Source organism: Canis lupus, chromosome 21 (assembly GCF_003254725.2).
Source record: "Canis lupus dingo isolate Sandy chromosome 21, ASM325472v2, whole genome shotgun sequence".
Classification (NCBI taxonomy): domain Eukaryota; kingdom Metazoa; phylum Chordata; class Mammalia; order Carnivora; family Canidae; genus Canis; species Canis lupus.
In genome coordinates this window covers 16,181,937-16,206,770 of record NC_064263.1, presented here as the reverse complement: position 1 = coordinate 16,206,770, position 24,834 = coordinate 16,181,937, and the positions used below count along the sequence as shown (strand labels likewise).

Sequence of the window (24,834 nt, the reverse complement as noted above, 5' to 3'; positions counted from 1 at the left end):
CCAGGACGTCCTGCGGAAGGGCCGAAGGCGGGGCTTGTGACGTTGCGGGCCGGGCCAATCACGCCCGGCTGAATCAACGGCCCCGCCCTTTTACCGCACATTTCCCCTCCCCTTGCTCATTTCGCACGACGCAGCGGTTGGGAACACAGACATTTTCGGAGCTGGAGCCGCCACTGCCGCCGCCATTTTGTGTCTGTGGAGAAAGAAGCTTCTGTGGCGGCTGGAAGTGGACGGAGATCACCCCTGAGACGGCGGCGTTTCACACCCGAGGTTCCCCCTGTGTCGTCCCCCAACCCCCCTCCGCGGTCAGCATGTGGTGAAGCCGGAGCCGCGAGAGACCCGGGGAGAGGAAGAGGAGTCGGAAGGGAGGCGGGGTGTCGAGAGCGGCTTCAGCTTCAGCTGCGGCGGACCTCGGAGGGGGGCCGCGGCGCAATGTCAGAGCAGACGCCGGCCGAGGCCGGTACTGCGGGGGCCCGGGAGGACGCCTGTCGGGATTATCAATCATCACTCGAAGACCTGACCTTCAATAGCAAACCGCACATCAATATGCTGACCATTCTAGCCGAGGAGAACCTGCCCTTCGCCAAGGAGATCGTCTCTCTCATCGAGGCCCAAACCGCCAAGGTTTTTATACACCCCGCAGCCTCCTATTCTTCTAATACTCCCTGATTTTAGTGTCAGCCTCATCCCAGGTCTCGCTTCCATCCAAAGGGGGACAGTGTTCCTCCTCTCCAACCCTCCACCTCCAACTCAGGCTCGGTCTTTGGCCCAGGCTTCGAGCGTGGGCCTCTCTTGGGGGGGAGGGAGTGGGGAGGGCGAAGGGTGGAGTCCTACTTCCGCTTACCAACTCCCTATTTAGGCCACCGCATTGTATATCCCGACACACACGCTTTGAATAGACCCCTTCGGGGAGGGGGAGACTTAAAGGCAGTTTGTGGTGTGGGGAAGTAAGAGTTAAAACCATTTTAACCCCCGGGAAGGTGGGGAGTGGTGGTTCTCCCATTCCCCGCCCTCCCCTCCCCCCCCCCCCCGCACCCTTTTGGGTAATTGTGCTCTGTGGGTTGGAAGGAGGTGAAGGGGGACCTGGGAGCGAGCTGTTGGTGGGTGGGAATAGGGAATTGGCCCCGAGTGGAGCAGCCGCCTGTTAGGAGCCCAACATGGCGCCTGAAAAGCACATGATGCGAAAGGGAAGAGAGGAGAATCCATTCCCTGCCAGCCAGGCAGCTGCTCACACCCGTCAGCCCCGTTTTGGGGTGGGGGCGGCTAGCTATAACTTTTATTCTCCTATCGGAGGGTCTAATTTGCCCCCAAATACGGGAAATTGGGGGTGAGGGTGGGGTTTGGGTGGGGGGGAGGAGATCTTATCCAACCTGTAGGTGGAGAACTGGCCCAGTGGGTAACACGTACTTGTAGTTTTTTTTTGAAAAGTTCAGTCCCTCCTCCTCTTCCTTTTCTCTTTTTTTCCTCCCTTCCCTGATAGTGAAGACGTGCTTTTCTTCACCCCTTGACAGAAGTGGTCCTCTGCCACCCTTTATTTCCCTGTAGTCCTCCTCTTCTGTGGATTCATGTGGGAGCGATATGTCATTTAAGTTACTGTTAAACTTAGTTATCATAATGAGTTCTAATAGCTTCCCAGTATTACGTTTTTAAGTTATTTTTCAAGCTTGTACTTACGGTTTAGTTTTTTCTAGTTGTTAGTGATTGAAATTAACAGGATGAGCCTCCTTTTAGCAGAGTGAACCCCTTTTAAAAGGCCACTTTAACAACAACCACCAATATATTGTTTAGAGGCGGTTTCTGTCTAGTGTACAACTGAGTGGTCTGACTCTAATAAATGGTTTTGAAATGTGTGACTGGTATTATAAAATTTGTGAATAAAACATATAAAATATGTATTTGTCTTTTTTATTTACCTTTGTAAGGTGTAGAATCTGTTTCCAAGACTTATTTTTATCTACGTGGTTGTGTGTTTTAAACAAAAGTCTTTAAGTGACTTGGGTTCATTCTTTAGGTTCCATCCACTCTTTTGGGTAAATGTGTTCACAAGATACACGGTTTCAGGTGGTCCTTTCATACCTTAATTTAAAGAGGACAAAAAGTAAAGGTTTTTTTTGTTTTGTTTTGTTTTGTTTTTAAGGGCCCAACAACTTTGTCATGCTCAGTCTGACAGCTAAAATGCAAGTCTTCATTCACCTTTTCCTGTGAATGTGAAACAGCTATTGTTTTTTTTTAAAGTATGAGACTTAAGGAAGCATTTCTTGTACTCAACATCCTCTTTATTGATACCACAAACATGTTGGACGTGAAAAATTAGTTTTTGCCTTATTGAAGGCTTAACTTGACATTGAATGCCTTTTTTAAAAAACAAAACTGCACTTGGCGTTTTTTTAAAAAAACAAACAAACATTGATTTAAAAAATCTAATTACCTAGTATTTTTGGAATTACTAATACTCCACAGAGCCTAATATTTAGCAGTTCAGGTTGTCACTCAACAGTTTCCTTGCTGGTTTTTAATGGATCCAGAAGACCTTCGAGAAGTGAAAACTGACTATAGTGACCACATTAAAATTTGTATTTGTGTATGGCTACACAGAGTGGTGAAAATAGATGGACTATTTGCTGATAAAAGCTGAATTTTTTTTTTTTTTTGGAACACGTTTCCTGGTTATTTTTGGAAAGCCAGGTTTTGAGGAAAAGATGTAAAAGTCACTGGGGAAATAATCAGGGTTGGGGTTGAGGGTGAGGGGAGGGATTTTCTGTCATTTGGTAGCAAACTGGCTTGGTTTTGTGTTTTCTGGAGGTGAATGTTTTGTGTCCTTATTCTCTAGCGTCTCAGCATTACTAAACTTAAAGATTCACACTTGATTTGACTCCTCCCATGAGGCAGTAGTAGTGAAAAACTATTACATACGGGATTCACTTGTACAATAAAAAATTAGCCTACTGAACAGATTTTGGTTTTAAAGAGCCCGTCTTCATTAAGTACAACAAAGACTAAAAATGGTGTAAAACATGACATGGTAAGATAAAGACACAGCAATAAAGCATTTGACATGTTGGTACTTACTAGTTTACCCACATGCAGTGGCCTTGTGAACCCTTTTATTAGGACCTTAAAAGAAATTTTTCATACAAAGCTGTTCAAAGGTTTCCTTGGCCAACTTTGGTTGTAAAGGTGTTATCAGAAGCAAGAGCACTTCCACACACTTGTATGGGCAATTGGTTTTGTGAAATATGGCATTGTGTACTGCAGAACTGTGAGCCTACCCTAGCTACAGGTAGCTATGGGTAAGTGTCGTTCAGGGTTAAGATTCCGATACACATGGGATGGGTAAATGGGGATAATTTTTTTGTTTTTGTTTTAAAATCATGGGTGCTCCTGTGGAGTCGGAGTTAACAGTTTATATGGCGTGTCTTAATGCTCCTCAAGTCTGTGAACCTGCTGATGCTTTCTGGAAACTTGCTGTACATTCTAAAAGCCAGTGGTGGGTAGGCATTGCAGTTGAACTGGGGCAACATTTCTTTGCTTTGGAAAGGGCCACCTGTATCAGCATCACCACACTGGCTTTGCACAAATTAAGAAACTCTGGTTTGTGCATGTCAGAGGAGAAATATTTCGACGGAGAGTCCATGCTGTGAAGAAAATCGTCAGGACAAATCCTGGTTTCCAGAGTCAAGTTCGACCTGATTTACATGACTCAGCAGCTGCTCCATCCAGTTTTTCTTGTATCAGTAACAACTTGCACCTTCCTGCATGTTCTTGTGCAAGTTTAAGAGTCTTTTTTTTTTTTGCCATTAACTTCATATGTGAAGTGTACTTAATTTCTTTGTTCATTGGATTATAGAGAAGTAATCCTAATGATTTTACAGGTAACAAAAGTGTCATAGACTTTAACATATAAAATATGCCTGTGGAAATTAGGGTTTCTGCCAGAAGTCTGGAAACTCCTTGAATCTAGGCACACTATTATAAATTAATGTGAGTCACAAAGCTTACACTTGGGTTACAGAAAATAACTCCCCTGTGGTCACTTAAAACACTTTTTTTTTTTTTTTAACCATATGAACCTGAAATTCCATTGAGTGTAAAATGAATGTACTAAAGACTGGTTTTTCTTGTAGTTTTGAGCTTATTTATATGCTCAACTAAAGATCATTGTAAGAGGTGAGAGATTGCTTGAACATTTAACTTTCATAAAGGTTATTTCAAAAGTAGTGTCAACAAAGATAGAAGCCTGTATTGTAGGTTTGAAAACTCACTTTTGAAAGTAATTCTGTGGTGACAATTCATTATACTAAACTTCTCAGTTTCTTTTTATCACTTCAGGCTCCTTCCTCAGAGAAGCTTCCTGTTATGTACCTTATGGATTCTATCGTGAAAAACGTTGGAAGAGAGTATCTCACTGCCTTTACTAAAAATCTAGTTGCAACATTTATTTGTGTGTTTGAAAAGGTATATATGCATTTAGAAACATTTGAATTTTTAAAAAAATGTGTTCCTGATTAAATAAATACTTGTCTTTGTGTTGGGTTTTCTTGGGTGGTGAAATGTTTTATTCTCTTGGATGTTTGCCAAGTACCATGCTAAAGTTAGTGTTTAATATTAGACTTTTTTTTTTAGCAGATTCTAGGGGTTTTACATTATCCATTCAAGAATAGATGGGTTTGCTTTTAGAATTTTTTTTAATTGCTCATTTATTGAACATCTGTTCCGTCTCTAAGACATGGGCAAAAAGATCTGAAGCTGTCAAGAGTACTTCAAATTTCATTGTTAGGCTTCTGGTGTTAGGATGTTGACTGTTCCTATCTAAAAAAGAAAAGCGTGGTCTTCCAGTGTGTCTCAACCTGTGATTGGTGCCTGAAACTTTTGTGATTTTTTTTTTTTTCCTCAAAATGTTTCCTCTTGTTACTTTGTTCACGTATATTTAATGTGAATGTTCTAGGTATGTGTGAATGGTGGACCAGTTAATTGCATTAGGTTATTTTGGAAATACTTTTTAAGGTCCCTTAGTGTTGAGAAGAAAGGTTTGTTAGTTTCTATACCTAGGGATTGCAAATTCCTTCCATAACATTGTATCTGGTAGTTTGGTTAATATAGTAGTATACTGAGGAAGACAAGGGATTTGATTTGCTGGAGTAATCAATTCTCTTCCTGTCAAGCTTTATATCTTTCACATTGAGCAAAAGGACATTCATAAGCAATTTAGTTTTAAATATTGTTTCCTAACACAAAATTGGTAGTTCTTATATTTTATTAGCCGCACCTGTTGTGTTTTGAGAACTTATATTTGTAGACTTGGAGAATTGGGATAATTCTGAAAGGACTATTATCAGATTTTACTTGTTTGTTAGAGCAGAAAATGTGTAGTTGCTACTTGAGTAATATTTTTTTATTCTAAGTTCTTCAGAAAAAATACTGCTAGTAAGTATATGCAGAAGAAATTTGGAAATCTGTATTTCAAATTGTATTAAAGAGCCTGTTAATTAACAGTGTATTGTAGACCTTGGCTAAATACTGCTTTCCTGAAGCTGTAGTCTAAGGAGAAGCCAACTTTGTGTTACAGAGGTTGAGGAGCTAAACCAGCCTCCCTGTTTGAATTTCATGATGTTCAAATTTAGTTGGGTGTTTGGTAGAATACCTTTTATTGAATCTGATACGGCCTTGATACTGCATTTGATGAAAATGACTTTATAGTTAAGTATAATTCTCTAAAGACTTGAATATGGTCAAGGCTTTATTATCCAAAAGTAAAATTTTAATTTAGTTTCCCAAGTAAGAGGTTTCTCTGATGGCTAGTTTTTGAATATCATTTATTATTCCCATCACAAGTGTGAGCAGATTAAGTTATATAAAACTGAAGCTCATCAGTGGGTAAGATTTTTGTGACTTTCAATTTTTAAGGTACCTTCCACATCACAAATAACTCATTCATAGTTGCCAACCAAATTGTATTGCAGAAGACTGCTTAGTGAGATAGTTTTAATAAAAATTAAGCCATCAGGTGAACTAGTTCAGAGTAAAAATAACAAGGAATGCTGTATCAAGCCCTAGAATTTGGAAGCATTTTGTATTAATAAAAATATGAAGAATTGCTTAGTTGTTTGCTTTCATGAAGACTAGGAGACAGGGACTAATTTGTCTTTTTATTTTTTTTTGAGGGATAAATTTCTTTATTAGCTTTACATTTACAAACCAAATACACCTTTAATAACTTATTACTGCTGTATGTATTTGTGCATAAGTAATATGTTTGCTATATTGAGTAGAACAGATTTATGTACCTTTAATACTTAATATTTAAAACATTCTATAGTAACTTAACAAGCCATAGAATTGTTCTGTTGTTCTAGGTGGATGAAAATACTAGAAAAAGTTTATTTAAATTACGTTCCACATGGGATGAAATATTCCCTTTGAAGAAACTTTATGCCCTGGATGTCAGAGTCAATTCGTTAGATCCTGCTTGGCCTATTAAGCCTCTGCCCCCCAATGTGAATACATCTAGCATCCATGTGAATCCTAAGTTTTTAAATAAATCGGTAAGTTTTAATGTGAATTTTGATTTATCTAAAATTTCGTGCCAGAAAGAAATCTCAAGAATACCTGTGCTGAAATAGTTTAGCTAAGAAAATTCTTTTTTCCACTCAGGTTCATAGTGCATTTAAAAATATATTCTCCTTGTTTAGGTATTACAATAATCTATTTCAGTTTTTAAATTTTTGAAAAATTTTCTGTGTTCTTTTAAACATGACTGGCCATTTATGATTACGAATAGTATTTATTAAGAGAGAAGCTGATAATTTGTAGTTTCCCTTAGCTTCATTTTTAGCTGTGAAATTTTTTTTTTAACACATTATTTTTTCTTATAGCCTGAAGAGCCTACAACACCTGGCACAGTGGTCAGTTCCCCTAGCATCTCTACGCCTCCAATTGTTCCTGATATACAAAAGAATCTTACCCAAGAACAACTAATAAGGCAACAGTTACTGGCAAAACAAAAACAGTTATTAGAACTTCAGCAGAAGAAGCTGGAGCTTGAGCTAGAGCAAGCTAAGGCACAACTGGTAAGAGGATGTTTGGCATTTTAAATATTTTAAGCCTGTCTTCTGATAAGTAATTATTAGTTTGTATTAGTATGTTATTAGTATGTATATTTTTTCTATTTGTTTTGCAAATTATAGTATATTTATTAGGCCAAATTTTTAATTATTTATTATAAAAGCCACTTGAATGGCTATACGCTATTTTTTTTCGAATATCTTTCTGTTAAATTGCTATCTCAAGACTTTATTAGCATGTGAATTTAATATCTGTCCCAGATAGAAGATGTGCTGTGAATGTTTTTGTTTTTGTTTTTGTTTTTTTAAGATTTTATTTATTTATTCATCATAGTCACAGAGAGAGAGAGAGAGAGGCAGAGACACAGGCAGAGGGAGAAGCAGGCTCCATGCAGGGAGCCTGACGTGGGACTCGATCCTGGGTCTCCAGGATCGCGCCCTGGGCCAAAGGCAGGCGCCAAACCGCTGCGCCACCCAGGGATCCCCTGTGAATGTTTTTGTATAGTCTTTAATGTTTTATGAGCTTAGGTCTCATGAGTAGAAATCTGGTTGTTAGAAACCTACAAAAGAAAAGCCATCACATGGGATCCCTGGGTGGCGCAGCGGTTTGGCGCCTGCCTTTGGCCCAGGGCGCGATCCTGGAGACCTGGGATCGAATCCCACGTCAGGCTCCCGGTGCATGGAGCCTGCTTCTCCCTCTGCCTGTCTCTGCCTCTCTCTCTCTCTCTGTGTGACTATCATAAATAAATAAAAATAAAAATAAATAAAAAAGAAAAGCCATCACAAAACTGAGGAGGACAAGAAGGTTACATATTTCCATGCATAAATGACCTTTTACTAAGTTATTTTACTTAGCACTTGAATTTGAGAGTAAGGAAGGTACAGGAAGGCAAAATTTTGTAAGTCCATTATCAGTGATCTTAGGAGGGACTATTTTATGACATAAAATTTAGCTGGAATGACTCTTTGCTCTTTGACACTTGTGCACCTGTGGTGCAGTGATTTATTTAGCAGTTTCTTAGAAGTCTGGCTCAGAATCCTGAATAATTAGGAAGATGGAGGATATTTTTTCATTCTACTTAAAGATTATATTATAAAAACTCCAAAGCAGAGGACTAATAAATTATAAGCCCCATAGGTACATGAACTTTCTCTTCGTTTTAATCTCTACTTTTAAACACTAGAAGTATACAGTGTAAATGTTATATTGAATGGATTTATTGAATAAACATTACATTCTTTAGTTTTTGATTTTGGTTGTCTCCTGACAGTCTGGACATTTTATGTATTAACATGAACATTTATTTTCTATTTCAGGCAGTTTCTCTTAGTGTTCAGCAGGAGACATCTAACTTAGGTCCTGGATCTGCACCATCCAAATTACATGTTCCACAGATTCCCCCTATGGCAGTTAAACCTCCACACCAGGTTCCTGTGCAACCTGAGAAAAGCCGTCCAGGTCCATCGTTACAAATTCAGGATTTGAAAGGAACTAACCGGGATCCCCGTCTTAATAGGATGAGTCAACATTCTTCGCATGGAAAAGATCAGAGTCATAGGAAAGAATTCCTAATGAACACATTGAACCAATCTGATATTAAGACAAGTAAAACTGTACCCTCTGAAAAACTAAATTCATCCAAGCAAGAGAAAAGTAAATCAGGTGAAAAAATAACAAAAAAAGAACTTGACCAATTCGATTCTAAATCTAAATCTAAATCTAAATCACCATCACCTTTGAAAAACAAATTATCCCACACAAAAGACTTGAAAAATCAAGAATCTGAAAGTACAAGGGTGTCTGATATGAGCAAGAGAGATCCAAGGTTAAAAAAACATCTTCAGGATAAGACTGATAGCAAAGATGATGATGTAAAAGAGAAGAGAAAAGCCGCAGAAAAAAAGGATAAAGATGAACACATGAAGTCATCTGAACACAGACTGGTTGGAAGTAGAAATAAAATCATCAATGGCATTGTACAAAAGCAGGATACAATAACAGAAGAGTCAGAAAAACAAGGGACAAAACCAGGGAGATCAAGTACTAGAAAGCGATCAAGATCGAGATCACCCAAGTCTCGGTCACCAATTATACATTCTCCGAAGAGAAGAGACCGGCGGTCACCCAAACGAAGGCAAAGGAGTATGTCTCCAACTTCGACACCCAAAGCTGGAAAGATCCGGCAATCAGGAGTTAAGCAGTCACATATGGAAGAGTTTACACTACCTTCCAGGGAAGAGCGAAATGCTAAGAGAAGTAATAAACAAGATATTCGAGATCCAAGGCGAATAAAAAAGACGGAAGAGGAACGACCACAAGAAGCTGCAAACCAGCATTCTACAAAGTCCGGCACTGAACCAAAGGAGAATATAGAGAATTGGCAAAGTTCCAAGTCTACCAAAAGATGGAAATCTGGTTGGGAAGAAAATAAAAGGTAGGATGTTAACATTTTTAATCGAGTAAAATAAATTGTACTAATTTTAAAATACAATGTTAATTTAAAAATTGAGTACTTATTGGATGCTATAGCTAGTACTTTATTTTTCCATTTATTTCTTAATAACTCTGGATGAAATACCATCATTAGTCCTATTTTACAGATAAGGAAACTGAAGTTTAGAAAGGTCAACTAATCTACGTAAAGCTGCACATCTAGGACATGCAAGAATTAGAATTCATGTGTGATTTTCCTGACTTCAGATACTATGCTCTTAATCATTTAATTAACTTTTATAGTTACATATATTTGTTTTAACCAGATCCTTTGGAATTTGGTCCTGAGAAATTTAAACACTTTTTATGAAGTAACATACTGCTTTTATGGTTTCAGCTTACAACAGGGTGATGAACATAGTAAATCTCCTCATCTAAGGCATAGGGAGAGCTGGTCAAGCACTAAAGGAATCTTGTCACCTCGAGCCCCAAAGCAGCAGCATCGATTAAGTGTAGATGCCAATCTTCAGATTCCTAAAGAGTTAACTCTTGCAAGCAAAAGAGAATTACTTCAAAAGGTAGTTACTATGATCACTTGTAGTTATTATTCTCTTTTGTCTTAAGTTTTTTTTTTTTTAAATACTTTTTATATTTAAAATATTTGATTTCCTTTTATCACCCCTATGCAGACGAGTGAACGTTTAGCATCTGGTGAAATTACACAGGATGAGTTCCTTGTTGTTGTGCATCAAATTCGACAGCTATTTCAGTATCAAGAAGGTAAACATAGATGCAATGTACGGGATAGTCCTACAGAAGAAAATAAAGGTGGATTAAAAAAGAAACCTCTCTTATCTGATGCTGAATTAACCTACTATGAACATAAAGCAAAACTGAAAAGGACACAGGTTCAGCATTCATTTCCAAGACTTGATCTCTTAGATCCTGATATTTTTGACTACCCTTTGACTGATGCCTTGTTGTCTGGAATAGAATGTGAGCCATCCAAAAGTAAACATGCAAGTAGGAATAGTGGAGCACAGTTTGACAGAAAAGAACAATTTAGTGAAAGAGCAAGACGTCTTTCTCCTATATCTGGGAGTCGTACTTATGCTGAGAATCTTTCACCCCATGAGGGCCGGAGAAGACATGACGAGCAAGTCTCTGCTAAAGGTAGAAAAAGTTAAATCAGATTATGCCTATTGAATCACACAGCAGTGAAGGGAAAATGAACAAGCTAAGTGGGGATGGATTTTTGTGACTGTTCAGACTACCTTTTGTTTCATTTTTTTCCCTCAAAGGGAAGGGAAGGGAGCTAATATTTACAAGGCCACCCTCTGTTAGGTGCTTTTCTTAGGTTCTTCATTTATGTAATCTGATTTAATCCTCACAATAACCCAATTAAATCTGTATTCTCTCATTTTACAGATAGGAAGCAAGACCAGAGAGGTTTAAATAACTTGCTCTCAAAGTCTAATTAGTTGACAGAATGGGGATTTTTTTTTTTTTTTTTTAAACCCAGGTGTGTCTGACTGTAGAGGGCATCTTCTTACCTGCTGCTTGATGATGCTATCTTTTCCTTCCCCCCTAATAAAATGAGATAGTTTTGGATATTTTTGGCTAAATATTTACATGAACAGAGAAGATTGAAGATATTTTGATATAAATTAAGATTCAGGGAAAATAACTTTTTTTTTTCTTTTTAAAAGGTGTACGAGAAGAACAGAGATCACCATTCAATGATCGTTTTCCACTTAAGCGACCTAGATATGAAGATTCAGATAAACCATTTGTAGATAGCCCAGCATCAAGATTTGCCGGCCTTGATACAAATCAGCGACTTACAGCTTTAGCTGAAGATAGACCATTATTTGATGGACCTAGTAGGCCATCAGTAACAAGAGATGGCCCAACCAAGATGATTTTTGAAGGACCTAATAAATTAAGCCCTAGAATTGATGGACCTCCTACACCAGGTTCTCTTCGGTTTGATGGGTCACCAGGACAAATGGGGGGTGGTGGCCCTTTGAGATTTGAAGGACCACAAGGTCAGCTAGGAGGTGGGTGTCCTTTGAGATTTGAAGGTCCTCCAGGACCTGTGGGGACACCTCTGCGGTTTGAGGGGCCGATTGGTCAAGCAGGAGGAGGTGGTTTTCGGTTCGAAGGTTCCCCTGGTCTGAGGTTTGAGGGATCTGCAGGTGGTTTGCGATTTGAAGGACCAGGGGGCCAGCCTGTGGGTGGTCTCAGGTTTGAGGGACATCGGGGTCAACCTGTGGGTGGTCTAAGGTTTGAGGGACCGCATGGTCAGCCGGTGGGTGGACTTAGATTTGATAATCCCCGAGGTCAGCCTGTAGGCGGACTTAGGTTTGAAGGAGGTCATGGTCCATCAGGGGCTGCAATTAGGTTTGATGGACCTCATGGTCAGCCAGCAGGTGGGATCAGATTTGAGGGGCCTTTGCTACAGCAGGGAGTTGGAATGAGGTTTGAGGGCCCCCATGGTCAGTCAGTAGCTGGTTTGAGGTTTGAAGGACAACATAATCAACTTGGTGGGAACCTTAGGTTTGAGGGTCCACATGGTCAACCCGGGGTTGGGATCAGGTTTGAAGGACCGTTAGTCCAACAAGGAGGTGGAATGAGGTTTGAGGGTCCTTCTGTGCCAGGAGGTGGCCTCAGAATTGAAGGGCCTCTGGGTCAAGGTGGTCCAAGATTTGAAGGCTGTCATGCTTTAAGGTTTGATGGGCAGCCAGGTCAGCCATCACTCTTGCCAAGATTTGATGGATTACATGGGCAGCCAGGTCCTAGATTTGAAAGAACTGGTCAGCCAGGACCACAGAGATTTGATGGACCACCTGGACAGCAAGTTCAACCAAGATTTGATGGTGTACCTCAGAGATTTGATGGTCCACAACACCAGCAAGCATCAAGATTTGATATTCCTCTTGGTCTTCAAAGCACACGATTTGACAATCATCCTTCACAGAGGCTTGAATCGGTGTCTTTCAATCAGACTGGTCCATATAATGATCCACCTGGTAATGCTTTTAATGCCCCATCCCAAGGACTGCAGTTCCAAAGACATGAACAAATGTTTGATTCACCTCAAGGACCAAATTTTAATGGACCACATGGCCCTGGAAACCAGAGTTTCTCCAATCCACTTAACAGAGCTTCTGGACACTATTTTGATGAAAAGAATCTTCAGAGTTCCCAGTTTGGAAACTTTGGCAATTTACCTGCTCCAATAACAGTAGGAAATATTCAGGCATCTCAACAGGTAAGTCCGCTGTAGTTACTCTAAAATGTTATACGCAGATAACTGTTTTTAACATTTCTAGGGTTTGAAGATTTTCAGGAAATAATTTATTCTGTAGATTGGGAAGTTTTTAAGGTACTTCAAAGTCCACATGTTGGGCAAGTGGGAGGAGAGTCTCTGGGGCTTAAACTTGCAATTTAAATCCAAAACTGATTTTAGCTTTTCCAAGGTCTGGAGAAATCTCGTCTCTATCACAGACACACATGCGCGTGTGTCCATTTTTTTTTTTTTTTTTAAGAGAGTGAAAGCCTGCAAGTAGGGGTGGAGGGTGGGTTTTTAGGGGATAGGGGCCGAAGGGGAGAGAGAATCCCAAATGGCCTCTAAGGGGCTGGATCTCACAACCCTGAGATCATGATAGTTCTGGTTCATAACAAAGTCGAGCTGTGAAGTACAGAGATTTCCCAATATATCCCTTGCCTTCACACATGCTTTGCTTCCTCATCATGTGTTTTCTTTTTTGATTTCAAAGCTAGTAAAGTATTATATAATTGTGAGTTTGTTTCATGGACTTGTACTACATTGTAGAATTGTTGAGCCCTTTAACATAACAGAGAGCTGATTTTTTGGACTAAAAACTTTCTTGGTCTAAATTAAAACCCAGCTGCCCATGTTTTTGCAGCATTTCTTTTTCTTTTTCTACTTCATCACACTTTCAGTCATTCCAGTTGAAACAGTTGTGTCATATTAATGTAAACACAGGAAGCTTGTGACTTGTCACCCAACTATATTCATTACATCACGGTATTGTTTTGTATTTTTGCATATATTTTAAACTGCGTATTGAAATGGTTTGAAGAAAAAAGGCCTGCCTAGTTAGATATACTCTATTGTATGTTCTTAAAAGAAATGCTCTTCTTGACAGATACTCTACAATGGGACTTGACTTAATCTTGTTCCTACATTATACAGAATTAGTGTTTTGGTTTTTTTTTTATTGTCTATACATACTATTAAGGGTTAGGAATGCTGAACAGGGCTTGTAAGTGGATATTTGTTTACATAGCAGCAACATATAGAAGTCCTACCTCACTCTGGACAACAAATACAGTATTTGTATGCCTGTATAGTAGTTGTTTGTCTTATACAATCTACTTTGCAACCAAGTATGATGTCCACGCAGGATGATCAACACAGAGTTTATAGATTGATAATTAAATCAGGCTTTTGATATCTGTAGGAAGGAATCAGGTCAGGAGTTCTGGCCTCAGCTTTGCTGTTAACTAGCCATTATGATTGTGTACAGGTCACATCTCTGGATATTAGTTCTATTTGTAAAATAAGGGAAAGCACCAGCAAGGTAAAGTGATTTGTGTAAGGTCACACAGCTTGTTGGCTACCTTACATTTGCATAGTATCTTAAACTTCTCTAAGAAGCTTCACATTTATTCTCAGTTCCTTATAATTCTGTGAAACAGGTAAGGGAAGGTATTTCTTTTTTTTTTTTTTTTTTTTTTGTATAAAGTCTAGAAATGAAATGACCCATTCAAGTTACACTTGTAAATTTTTATTATAGAGACCAAGCCTTAGGATATTGTCAGTATTTTTATATGATTAGAATGTTCTAAAGTTTTAGTTAAAATACAGAAAGGATATTCTTAAAACCAAGGTTTCTCTTCAAGGTTCTTAGTGGTGTTGCTCAGCCAGTAGCATTTGGCCAAGGACAACAGTTTTTGCCGGTTCATCCACAAAATCCTGGAGCATTTGTTCAGAATCCTTCGGGTATGTACTTTTTGAATTTTGTGTTTTTTCAAAAGATAGATACTGTTTTGTTGAGTACTTTGTCAGTTTTACAAAATGACCATTTTGAGGAGGTCTACGCAATTTAGAGAAATTTAATCTGGCTGGAATTTTTTGTTCTTTTGTTTACATTGTTGATGTGTATTCAGCATCATACTGTGCATAGTAACTGATCCTGTTTACAACTGGAGATGGTTAGCCAGGATTTTGTAGAGCATAAAAAAAGAGAGAAGGGAAGCTGGGAGGAGTGGGAGTAGAAAGGTGATATTTGATAAAGTGAAGTAAATGAACCTCAGAAATCTCAGTTATTTGATATTTTAGTTTTGGTTTTGTGTATATGTGATAATCCAGTAAACATTAAGTGAATACTGGGGACATTGCCTTATAAATTTGATTCATTCATATGTTTTTATGGGCTCTCAAATAAAAATTGTGCATGATATGTTAAAAAAGTAGAAATGGGGCACCTGGTTGGCTCAGTTGGTAGAGTATGTATGTGACTCGATTTGAGGTTGTGAGTTCAAGCTCCACATTAGGACTAGAGCTTACTTAAAAAAATCAAAACAAAAAAGAAAGAAGTAGAAAAAAACTGTGACTCCCTAGCCAAGTACCCTGATAAGCTCTTTTACTGTAAAATGAAGCATAGTAACAATATTGCTATGGATACAATAACAATTTTGGATGTGGGAGTTTTAAAAGTGAAATTTAGCTTTAATAGAAAAATGGAAAGTATATAAATTGTGATTTATAAAATAACTGCAGAGTTTTAGTGTACTGAGAACTAGCTCTACCACCAAATTGTAGTGGTACTTTTATTTCTGAATCATTAAAACAGACATTTTCAGAAACGTGGCTCTAGTGTGGCACAATTTGCTTACAAATTTAGGGGAGTTGTCCAGAACTTCTGAGGTAGGAAAGTCCTAGCCAAGCTCTAGTTTATGCTTTAGTTCTTAAACTGTGGCATCACAGGAATTCATTCAATTGATTTGAAAGCTTTTCTTAAAAAATATTTCTGGATTGACAATTAGTATTAAATAATAGTTTTCATGTTATTTTTTTTGTCACTATAATGAAAAGGGAAATAAAGAATTGGGATCTAAAGTCAGAAGACCAGAGTATTAGAAACTATACTACTATAAACAAATATTCTCTCTGATTCAGTTGCTTCCCCAAAGACAGGAGACAATAAAGTCAGTATTTGCCTGGGAATTTCTTTTAAGAGAATCAAATAAGGTAGTATATGCAAAAGTACTTTGTAACTTTTGCTGTATTAATGTATTTTCCTTTAGAACTAAATTTTTTTGTTGAGTAGAGGATTTGTTGTATTGGGGTTGGTGGCATGAAATAGTGTGCAAAAACTGCAAATTTTTTTCCTTTTTGTATGAGATTAAAAACTGCAAATTTTCTTTTTGCTTTTACAGCCTTGGGGTGCATGTGTATACATACAGGGCATAGCAGTGTGTCACAGAGATTACTATGTTTTTCCTCTAGGTAGGAGGTATTGAGAGAGATGTTACATATTGTCTGCCTTCTTCAAGTTCTGCTTACTATTAAAGAGTTGTGAAAAGTATTCAGTGTTCTGTATTCAGCTTCTCTTAAAGTTTCTTTTCTAAAATGAAAGTAAAAATACCCCTTTCTTAGTAGTAAATATATGTTCATTTATTCATCCATTTTTAAAAAGATTTATTTATTAGAGTGAGAGCAGGGGGAGGGGCAGAAGGAAAGAATCTCTAGTGGACTACTGGCTGAACTCAACCCTGAGATCACCACTCAAGCCAAAATCAGAGTTGGAAGCCCAAGCCACCAAGCCAGCCAGGCGCCCCATGTCCTTTTGTTCATTTAAACATATTGATCATTTGCTGTATGCTAGGCATTGTGTTAGGATGATTCTTATTTATTTATAGTGTGTAACAGGATTTATTGACTTTTTAAAAGATGTTATTTTAGAGAGTGGGAAGAGAGGCACAGGGACAAGCAGACTCCCCACTGAGCGTGAAGCCTGATGTGGGGCTTGATCCCAGGATCCTGAGATCATGACCTGAGCCAAAGTCAGATGCTTAACTAAGCCACCCAGGTGCCCTGCTAGTGACTTTTTTTTAAAACAACCCTACATCTTATTGCCTTCCAAATATTTATTTAATGCTAGTAATTAGCAAGAAGTTTTACTACCCTTTTTATACAGGTACCTGTAAAACTGAGGCACAGATAAGTAACTTGGTCATGTCATACAACTAGAAAGTGGAATTTCTAGTTAAAATCCCAGGAGAGGAGTCTGGTTCTATAGTTCATAGCCTTGATCACTAAAGTTGGCTGCCCACAAACTTGTGAAGAGCTAGTTAAAAATCTGAAACATAAATAGCTAATTCTAATGAAATACAAATGTTAAACTAGTATGTGAAATGCTACGTAACTATTGAGGTTAATGTTTTAATTCATAAGTTCAGATATTTCAACAGATTAATTAGCCTACCTCTGTACAAGGGTATGTAGTGGTTAAGGGCAGGGATTATGTGTATTGTGGATGCAAACTGAGTTTTCTGCCATTAAGAGCAATTTTTAGTAGTTTATTTTATTTATTTTTAAAAGATTTTATTTATTTATTCATGAGAGAGAGAATGAGAGAGAGGCAGAGACACGGGCAGAGGGAGAAGCAGGCTCCATGCAGGGAGCCCAATGTGGGACTCGATTCCGGGTCTCCAGGATCACGCCCTGGGCTGAAGGCAGCACTAAGCTGCTGAGCCACCCGGGCTGCCCTCAATTTTTAGTAGTTTAGAACTTTTTTCTACAGGTATAGTGAGATGTATAATAGTGACATACAAATACATTAAAATACTGTGTTTATAGTTTAAAGAATAATAATTATTAGATTACTTAGTGCTGGGCAGCCCTGGTGGCGCAGTGGTTTAGTGCCGCCTGCAGCCCGGAGTGTGATCCTGGAGACCCGGGATCGAGTCCCTTGTTGGGCTCCCTGCATGGAGCCTGCTTCTCCCTCTGCCTGTGTCTCTGCCTCTCTTGCGCTGAGTCTCTCATGAATAAATAAATAAAATCTTAAAAAAAAAAAAAAGATTACTTAGTGCTTAGCAAAATATGTAAGATTGATGCCTCACCAATGAGCTTAGAGACTGTTACCCTTGTCTCATTTAGTCAAATTATTGAAGCTTTAATAACCCTCACACCTGTTCAGCAGTAGCTTGAGGTACTTTGCAAGGGCAGTACTTCAGCAAAGGTCAGAGGGGCAGGTATCTTTGAGCCACATGGCTCATCTTCCTGCCTTAGTTCCCCTGGGTAGTCATGGAGGTGGGGGCAGGAATACTTTCACTTAGGCTTTGGGTATTCCCCGCCCCACCTGCCCCCGGAAATTTATGCTGACAGATAGCAATCTGTTCATCTATATAAAACTATCTTTCCCAGTATGGTTAGAAAATGAGAACTAGAAAATGAGAAAAGTGGGAAGTTGGATCTAGAGGTGGTGCTACATTAAATAGAAGGGAGCATGAGGCTTTCTGTTCTGTGTATTCTGCTTTTCTTTGGCATGAATTTAATTAAGCAAAAGTACATAATACTGTCATTTTTTGTTTTTAGATAATACATATAAAGTACTTATAAACATTTGCGAAGTATCAATGTTTTCAGTGTTAGCTTTTAGTATTATCCTAGAATGTATTTTTAAGAGATGATGACTTGCTAATGACCAAAATGAAAAATTCATTTTAGGAGCTTCTGAGATAATTACACTCATCTTTAACATGAGTTTGTCAAATATCCTGTTGATAGGCGTCTTGAAGAAAACTTAAAAAATGCTTAGTATAATATGCATCTTTAAGTTCAACTTTCATTTAAGTGTTATTTTTTTTAAAGGAGCTCTTCCTAAGGCATATCCTGATAATCATCTCAGTCAGGTGGATGTAAATGAATTATTTTCAAAACTATTAAAAACAGGAATTCTCAAATTGTCTCAGCCTGATTCAGCTACAACACGTAAGTATGGTTCTATACTTCATCTCTATGAAAGTTCATTAACTTATAAAGCTGTATTATGATATAATAAGTTATGATAAAAGTTCTTAAAATAATTTTTTTCCAAATATCAAATATAATTGGTTTATAATGAAATTATTTAAAAATTTTCTATTATGGCACTAATACCTTTACAGTGGACATTGTTTCAATTAACATTCCTGCAAATGTCATGTGCAGACTCATTATTATTATTCATTATTTTAGCTTTTTAAAATAGTTTGAATATTGAGGAAATAAAATTCATGTGAAAATTGACTTTTAAGAAATCAAACCTAGTATCATTTATCAAAATAATTGTATTAGTTTCCTTGGCCAGTAAATACAATGAATAGACAAGATGGGATTCTCTATTTTTTTTTTTATAAATTTATTTTTCATTGGTGTTCAATTTGCCAACATATAGAATAACACCCAGTGCTCATCCCATCAAGTGCCCCCCTCAGTGCCTGTCACCCAGTCACTCCCACCCCCCACCCGGATTCTCTATTTTTATAACACTATAATGTTCCTCTATAAAGAATGCTTAGAGGATGGTATTGAGAAGTTTATTTTTTTTCCAATTGAAGAAGTAAGTGAAGTTGCTGCTCAGCCTCCCCCAGAAGAGGAGGAAGATCAAAATGAAGATCAAGATGTTCCAGATCTTACCAATTTTACAATTGAAGAATTGAAACAGTATGTAATCTAATTTTCCAATTTTCCAAACATAAAAAGGACAGTGACTTTAATTAAACAGTGGATGTCATTGTTAGTGCTATTTGTTTTACCCTTCTTAATGTTTATGAAATTTAGGTAGCATTTTTTTTTTTTAAGTAGTAAAATATATGTAGCATAAGCTTCAGGAAGCTTTTAAATTTCCTTTTTAAAATATATCTGCTGCCTAAGTATTTAGGTCAAAAGGTCTTTTCCAAATTACTATTTTTTAATATCTGTGTTTGATACAGTAAATATAGGGAATTGAAATACTAGCTGTTGATAATCATGTCTTTTATATCTTCAGTTCTCTTAATCATTTTTTCTGTATTTGCTATTTTTCTTTTGTTTGAAGATATGAAAATGAGATTTTTATAGTTGAGTATTAAGAAATTTTTTAAAAATATTTTCATTTCATAAGTAATGCATGTTCACTGTAGAATATTAGAAAATTCTGGAGCACCTCTCTAGCTCAGTTTGTAGAGCATGTGACTCTTGATCTTCAGGTCATGAGTTCAAGCTTACTTTGGGCATAGAACCTACTTTAAAAAAAAAAAGGAAAATAAAATTAGAAAATTCAAATAAATAAAATCAATAAAATTAACCTACATCATTTCTCACATTTATAACCACTCTTAATATTTAGTGCATATTTTTTTTCTAATATTCTGTTGCCTTTATCGCACATATAAAACTTAAAGGTGCTTTATGGACTCATTATATCCTTATGGTACTTTATAAAAATATAGACACTTAAATGGGCTATTCCTATTAAAATCAATTTTTTTTTCCAAAGTAATTCACTTAATTCAAGTTTTATAATGAAAGGCTTACAACAAAGGCTTATAATAAAAGATGGCATCCCTTTCTTCTGGTACTGTTCCTTGAATTTACTTCTCTATTTCTTAAAAGATAGACATTTTTCTGATTTGTCATATTTCTTGATTTCTCACATTTGGGCAATCTCTTGACTTCTTGAAAATGAAGATTGAGCCAGCTCTTTTAACTGTCCTACCAACTCTTCCCCATAGTTATAAAACCAATTTTTATTAAATCATTATTCAGTATTAGCAGTTAATAACTGCCCTGTTTGTTCAGTTTGTTGGCTTTTCCAAATAGGGAGCCCAGAATTGTCAGAACTGAAGCTGACCTCAGTTTCCAGTTAGTATAATTTTTCTTGTAGTAATCTATACTACTATTATCGCTTCTGTACCACTTTCACCAGATGAGGGTGGGGCAGTTAGCAGATGATGATCATTCCAATTTTATCTAGAAAGGAAGTAACTGGGCCAAGTCTGTCAGAGGATGGACTCCATGTTCTAAAATTGACCAAAGTTAAAAAAATAATAATATTAAAATAAATAAATAACATTGACCAAGGTTAAAGAGGGTCAGTGATAAACTATTAGGATAATACTGATCTTTGGGTATTGTTTCAGCTCAAGTCTGGCTGAAACATTATTTGTTGTCACATAATAATGGCTTCACCATTATTAAAATATAGAAAACCGAGATATTTGTAACTGCCTTTTTAAAAGGCCATTTAGCCGTGTTATCAAAACTAAAGATGATTTCTGTATTTTTCAAAATAGACGTTATGATAGTGTTATAAATCGACTATACACTGGTATACAGTGTTACTCTTGTGGAATGAGGTTTACAACATCACAGACAGATGTATACGCAGATCACTTGGACTGGCATTATCGGCAAAATAGAACTGAAAAAGATGTTAGCAGAAAAGTCACTCATAGACGTTGGTACTACAGTTTAACAGTAAGTAGTCAATATACCTCCAAACCCTCTTTTAACCTTTAAATCCTATCATTCTATAAGCATATTAGTTTAAATAATTGCTAGGAGCTATCTTGTGAGTTTTCTGAATAAGATTTGACCCCTAGAATGTAAAAGTATTTTTAAATAAATTTAAAGAGTATGTATTTGCTTTTTGTTGAGGTAAGAGTAGGACATAAGTTTATTCTAACTCTAAAATTCCAGTTTTTCTGTGACCTTTTTTTTTTTTTGTAAAAAAATTCTATGTGAACTTTATCTTGTTTAAAATCAGTAGTTGTAATTTTAGAGGTAATGGAAAATGAACATTAAGATCTCCAGTTGTTTAATAGTTGCTTTCTGTTTGTTATGGAGTTCATGAAGAAGGTATATTTAAAAAATCCATATAAAGTATATTGTAGACAAATGTAATCCTTCATTGGCTTTATGTTAAAGAGAAGCAGTAAAAGTTTAGAAACAAAATATTTTTTATAAATCAACTCATTTTTTAAGGACTGGATAGAATTTGAGGAAATAGCTGATTTGGAAGAACGTGCAAAGAGCCAGTTTTTTGAAAAGGTGCATGAAGAAGTTGTGCTCAAGACTCAGGAGGCTGCTAAAGAAAAGGAGTTCCAAAGTGTACCTGCTGGACCAGCTGGAGCAGTTGAGGTAAGAGAAGAATATTAAATATTCTACCTCCGGTCATGCCCCTGACTTCCTTATCAGTGACCAACAACAGTGAAATGTTAAGTATTTTTGCATGGAGGAATGCAAAATCCTTAGAAGTTATTTTGTATCTGTACTATATATTGAACTTCCAGATGACTCTTATTTCTTTCACTTAGTAAAATGTTTATATTTTTTTATGTCATGTGATTGAATGTGTTCTGTTTCATAAATTTCATTTTTTGTGATTCTATTTTAGAGTTGTGAAATCTGTCAAGAACAGTTTGAACAATACTGGGATGAAGAGGAGGAGGAATGGCATTTGAAAAATGCTATTAGAGTAGATGGAAAGGTAATTTTCAGTTCTTTATAAGTGTTAACTATTTTTTTTTTTTTTTTTGTAGGGGATGCTTGCCATTTTGAAGGAAAAATGTTTTTGTTTTTTGATTTTTATAACAAAGGTGTTTTGATCTTCAGTTATAGAGTGTTTGAGTTGGAAGGTATCTTAGCAATCAACTGGTTCTATACTTGTTTTATATAAGAGGTTGCATAACTAGTTAATGATAAACCCAGACTGGGTCTTCTGATTCTGGTTAGTCTTTCTGTCTAACCACACTATTTTAATTCTGAATTTATATTTCATCATAAAGAACTGTTACTATCTTGAAAGTATACCTTGTTACCTACTTAAATGTGTAAAAAAGCAAGTTTAAGGAGACTTTGGGAAGAAACTCCCTTTATTCACATTTGTGATTTTTGTCACCTTTTCAAAGAGCTATTTTTTTGGTGTAAATTTCCAAAAAAAGAATCATTAGAATAGTCCATTAGAAATGAATATACATGTGAATACCTACTTTTTTTCTTTTTTGCTTCAGATTTATCATCCATCATGTTATGAAGATTATCAAAATGTAAGTTCTTTTTGGTTAATGTTCTCATTTACATTAATAAATTTTATTTTTGTATCAGCAATATTGTTATTTTAACCTCATTGATGTGTATTGAGCTGTTTTGTGTTTTGATGAATCATTTAGGTTTCATCCAAATATTGGTGCTAGGATTGATAGGATCTAAGTTTTGAAATTTCTGTATTTTTTGCATTCTATTCATTTGAATCTTGAGGTCTTTCACTAGAGCAGTAGGCCTAGAGAATGTGAGGGAAACTGAACATAAGGATCCATGATGGGAACAGATTTCTAGAGTTAAGAGTAGCATTTACTTTTTTTTTTTTCCTCCTACTTTGCTATATATCAGGAATAATTTTTAAATGATCACATGCAAAATTTGAAAGACCTATCTGTTGATCTTAGAAGTTCAAATTTCATATTTGAGAGTAACCATTTTTTTAATGCCAAACAATTTGGAAGATGTATTTAAGGATGTTCTAGGATGGTTTGTGAGGTCAGAGTATTTGAAATTTGGATAGTCACAAAAGATTCAGGGTACATGTAGGGGTTAAGTATAGAGGTATGTCTCATCAGCTTCTTTTGGCCTTAAATTGGTTACTGCTTTTCTTAGCTTAGATCATTGCTGAGTACATATTATTAAATGCTCAGTCTGCCTTTTATTTGGCTGCTTTTACAGTGTTTCATGGGGAAGCAGTTATTTCAGTTGCATTTGGTATGTTTCTTTGCCCATACAAGGGTCTTCTAAAACTAAATGTCATTAAATGTGATACTTTTGAGCTTTAATCAGAACTTAACAGGGCTTTTCATTTTGTAGACATCTTCATTTGATTGTACACCATCTCCCAGCAAGACACCAGTTGAAAACCCTTTGAACATTATGTTGAACATTGTCAAAAACGAATTGCAGGAACCCTGTGAAAGTCCCAAAGTTAAGGAAGAACGAATTGATACCCCACCAGCTTGTACAGAGGAAAGCATAGCAACACCCACTGAAATTAAAACAGAAAATGATACAGTCGAGTCAGTTTAAATAAAATGAGAAAGGTATGTTTTTCTTTTTAAAAAAAAGCTGCTGTTGGATCTAGAAGGTGAAGAATTTTTTATGTATATATAGACCTATATCTATATAAATTGTCTAGCTGAGGCAGGGCCTTCAGCTATCATTTGGTTAATAAATACATTTTAGTATTTGCATTTCCTACTGCCTGCACAGTTTCAGGTGCTTGTTGTGTGAAAGTTCTGTAGATGTGTGCAAATTTAACAAAATGAAATTGTATGTGTAAAAATGTACGATTTTCACTTGTGAAACTGTAAATTATAAATAAAAAATATTTTTGCTATCCATGGAGTGTAATATTTATGCACACCATCAAATAAAGACAGTGTTTCTGTACTTTTTATTGGGTGAAATGGAATTAAACAGCAACCTCAACGTAAGATTTTTTTTTCTACTAGCTTCCCACAGCTAAAGAAGCAAATTCTGGTTAGTTTTATCCTTGAAAAGAGGGGTGTGAGAGAGCACTGCAGGACTTTTCTCAAATAGAAAAGCCAGATTTGAGAAAATTTTAAAAACGAAATAGGACTTTGCATATATATATCTCTAGCTATAGAGAACCATCCAGATGTCCATTTTTGAAAAGTATCTAATGAAGCAACTTTTATTGAACTTGGACACTGATGCCATCAAACGATTAACAAATATATTTAAGTACTAAAGGTGATTTTTTTTTTAATGACATTTTTCAAATATGTCAAACGATTTAATGCAGATGAACATATTTCTATTTTAAGTTACAGGGGAATCTGTAAGAATGTTCATTTGAAACATGGTTAACCTTTTTCCTTTGTTGGTTTTGACTGAATTAGATGGATACCATGAGATGTTAATATTCATACATGTAATAAATAGAATGATGAAGAAACTTCCAGCTTGTATCTCTTTATTTCTTGAATGGCTTTAGAATGTGACTTTTTTATGTCTTTGTTCATTTACTGTCCTTTAAAATGTGAACATGGCACCTGCTATAAGCCAGGAACTCCGAGATGCAAGATTATTATTTTCTGCTATCTTTTGGAGGAGATGGGCATATAAAAAAATAAAAGTCAGTGAAGTATTTACTATGTTATAGGCATTGGCAAATTTTTAATATGTATTTTCTTTGGTATTTATTAGATAATCCTACATAGTAGATGGTATCCCCAGTGTAGACTGAACAACTCAAAGTTGCAGACCTG

General features: G+C 36.5%; 1 protein-coding gene across 2 annotated transcripts; it reads left to right on the top strand.

Moving 5' to 3' along the window:
* PCF11 (PCF11 cleavage and polyadenylation factor subunit) lies at positions 1-24,521 on the top strand. Of its 2 annotated transcripts, none has more exons than XM_025419491.3 (16): positions 1-624; positions 4,330-4,455; positions 6,354-6,542; positions 6,873-7,067; positions 8,379-9,496; positions 9,893-10,073; positions 10,185-10,668; positions 11,205-12,769; positions 14,428-14,527; positions 18,404-18,523; positions 19,132-19,237; positions 20,848-21,031; positions 21,539-21,694; positions 21,951-22,043; positions 22,567-22,602; positions 23,414-24,521. In XM_025419491.3, the coding sequence occupies exons 1-16, from the start codon at positions 433-435 to the stop codon at positions 23,627-23,629; spliced, it is 5,061 nt and encodes a 1,686-aa protein (XP_025275276.1). In that variant the 5' UTR covers positions 1-432; the 3' UTR covers positions 23,630-24,521. The 2 variants fall into 2 exon arrangements, with proteins under 2 accessions (XP_025275276.1, XP_025275277.1); XM_025419492.3 differs by having other exon boundaries at positions 4-624; positions 10,185-10,275.
* Positions 24,522-24,834: the final 313 nt, after the last annotated feature.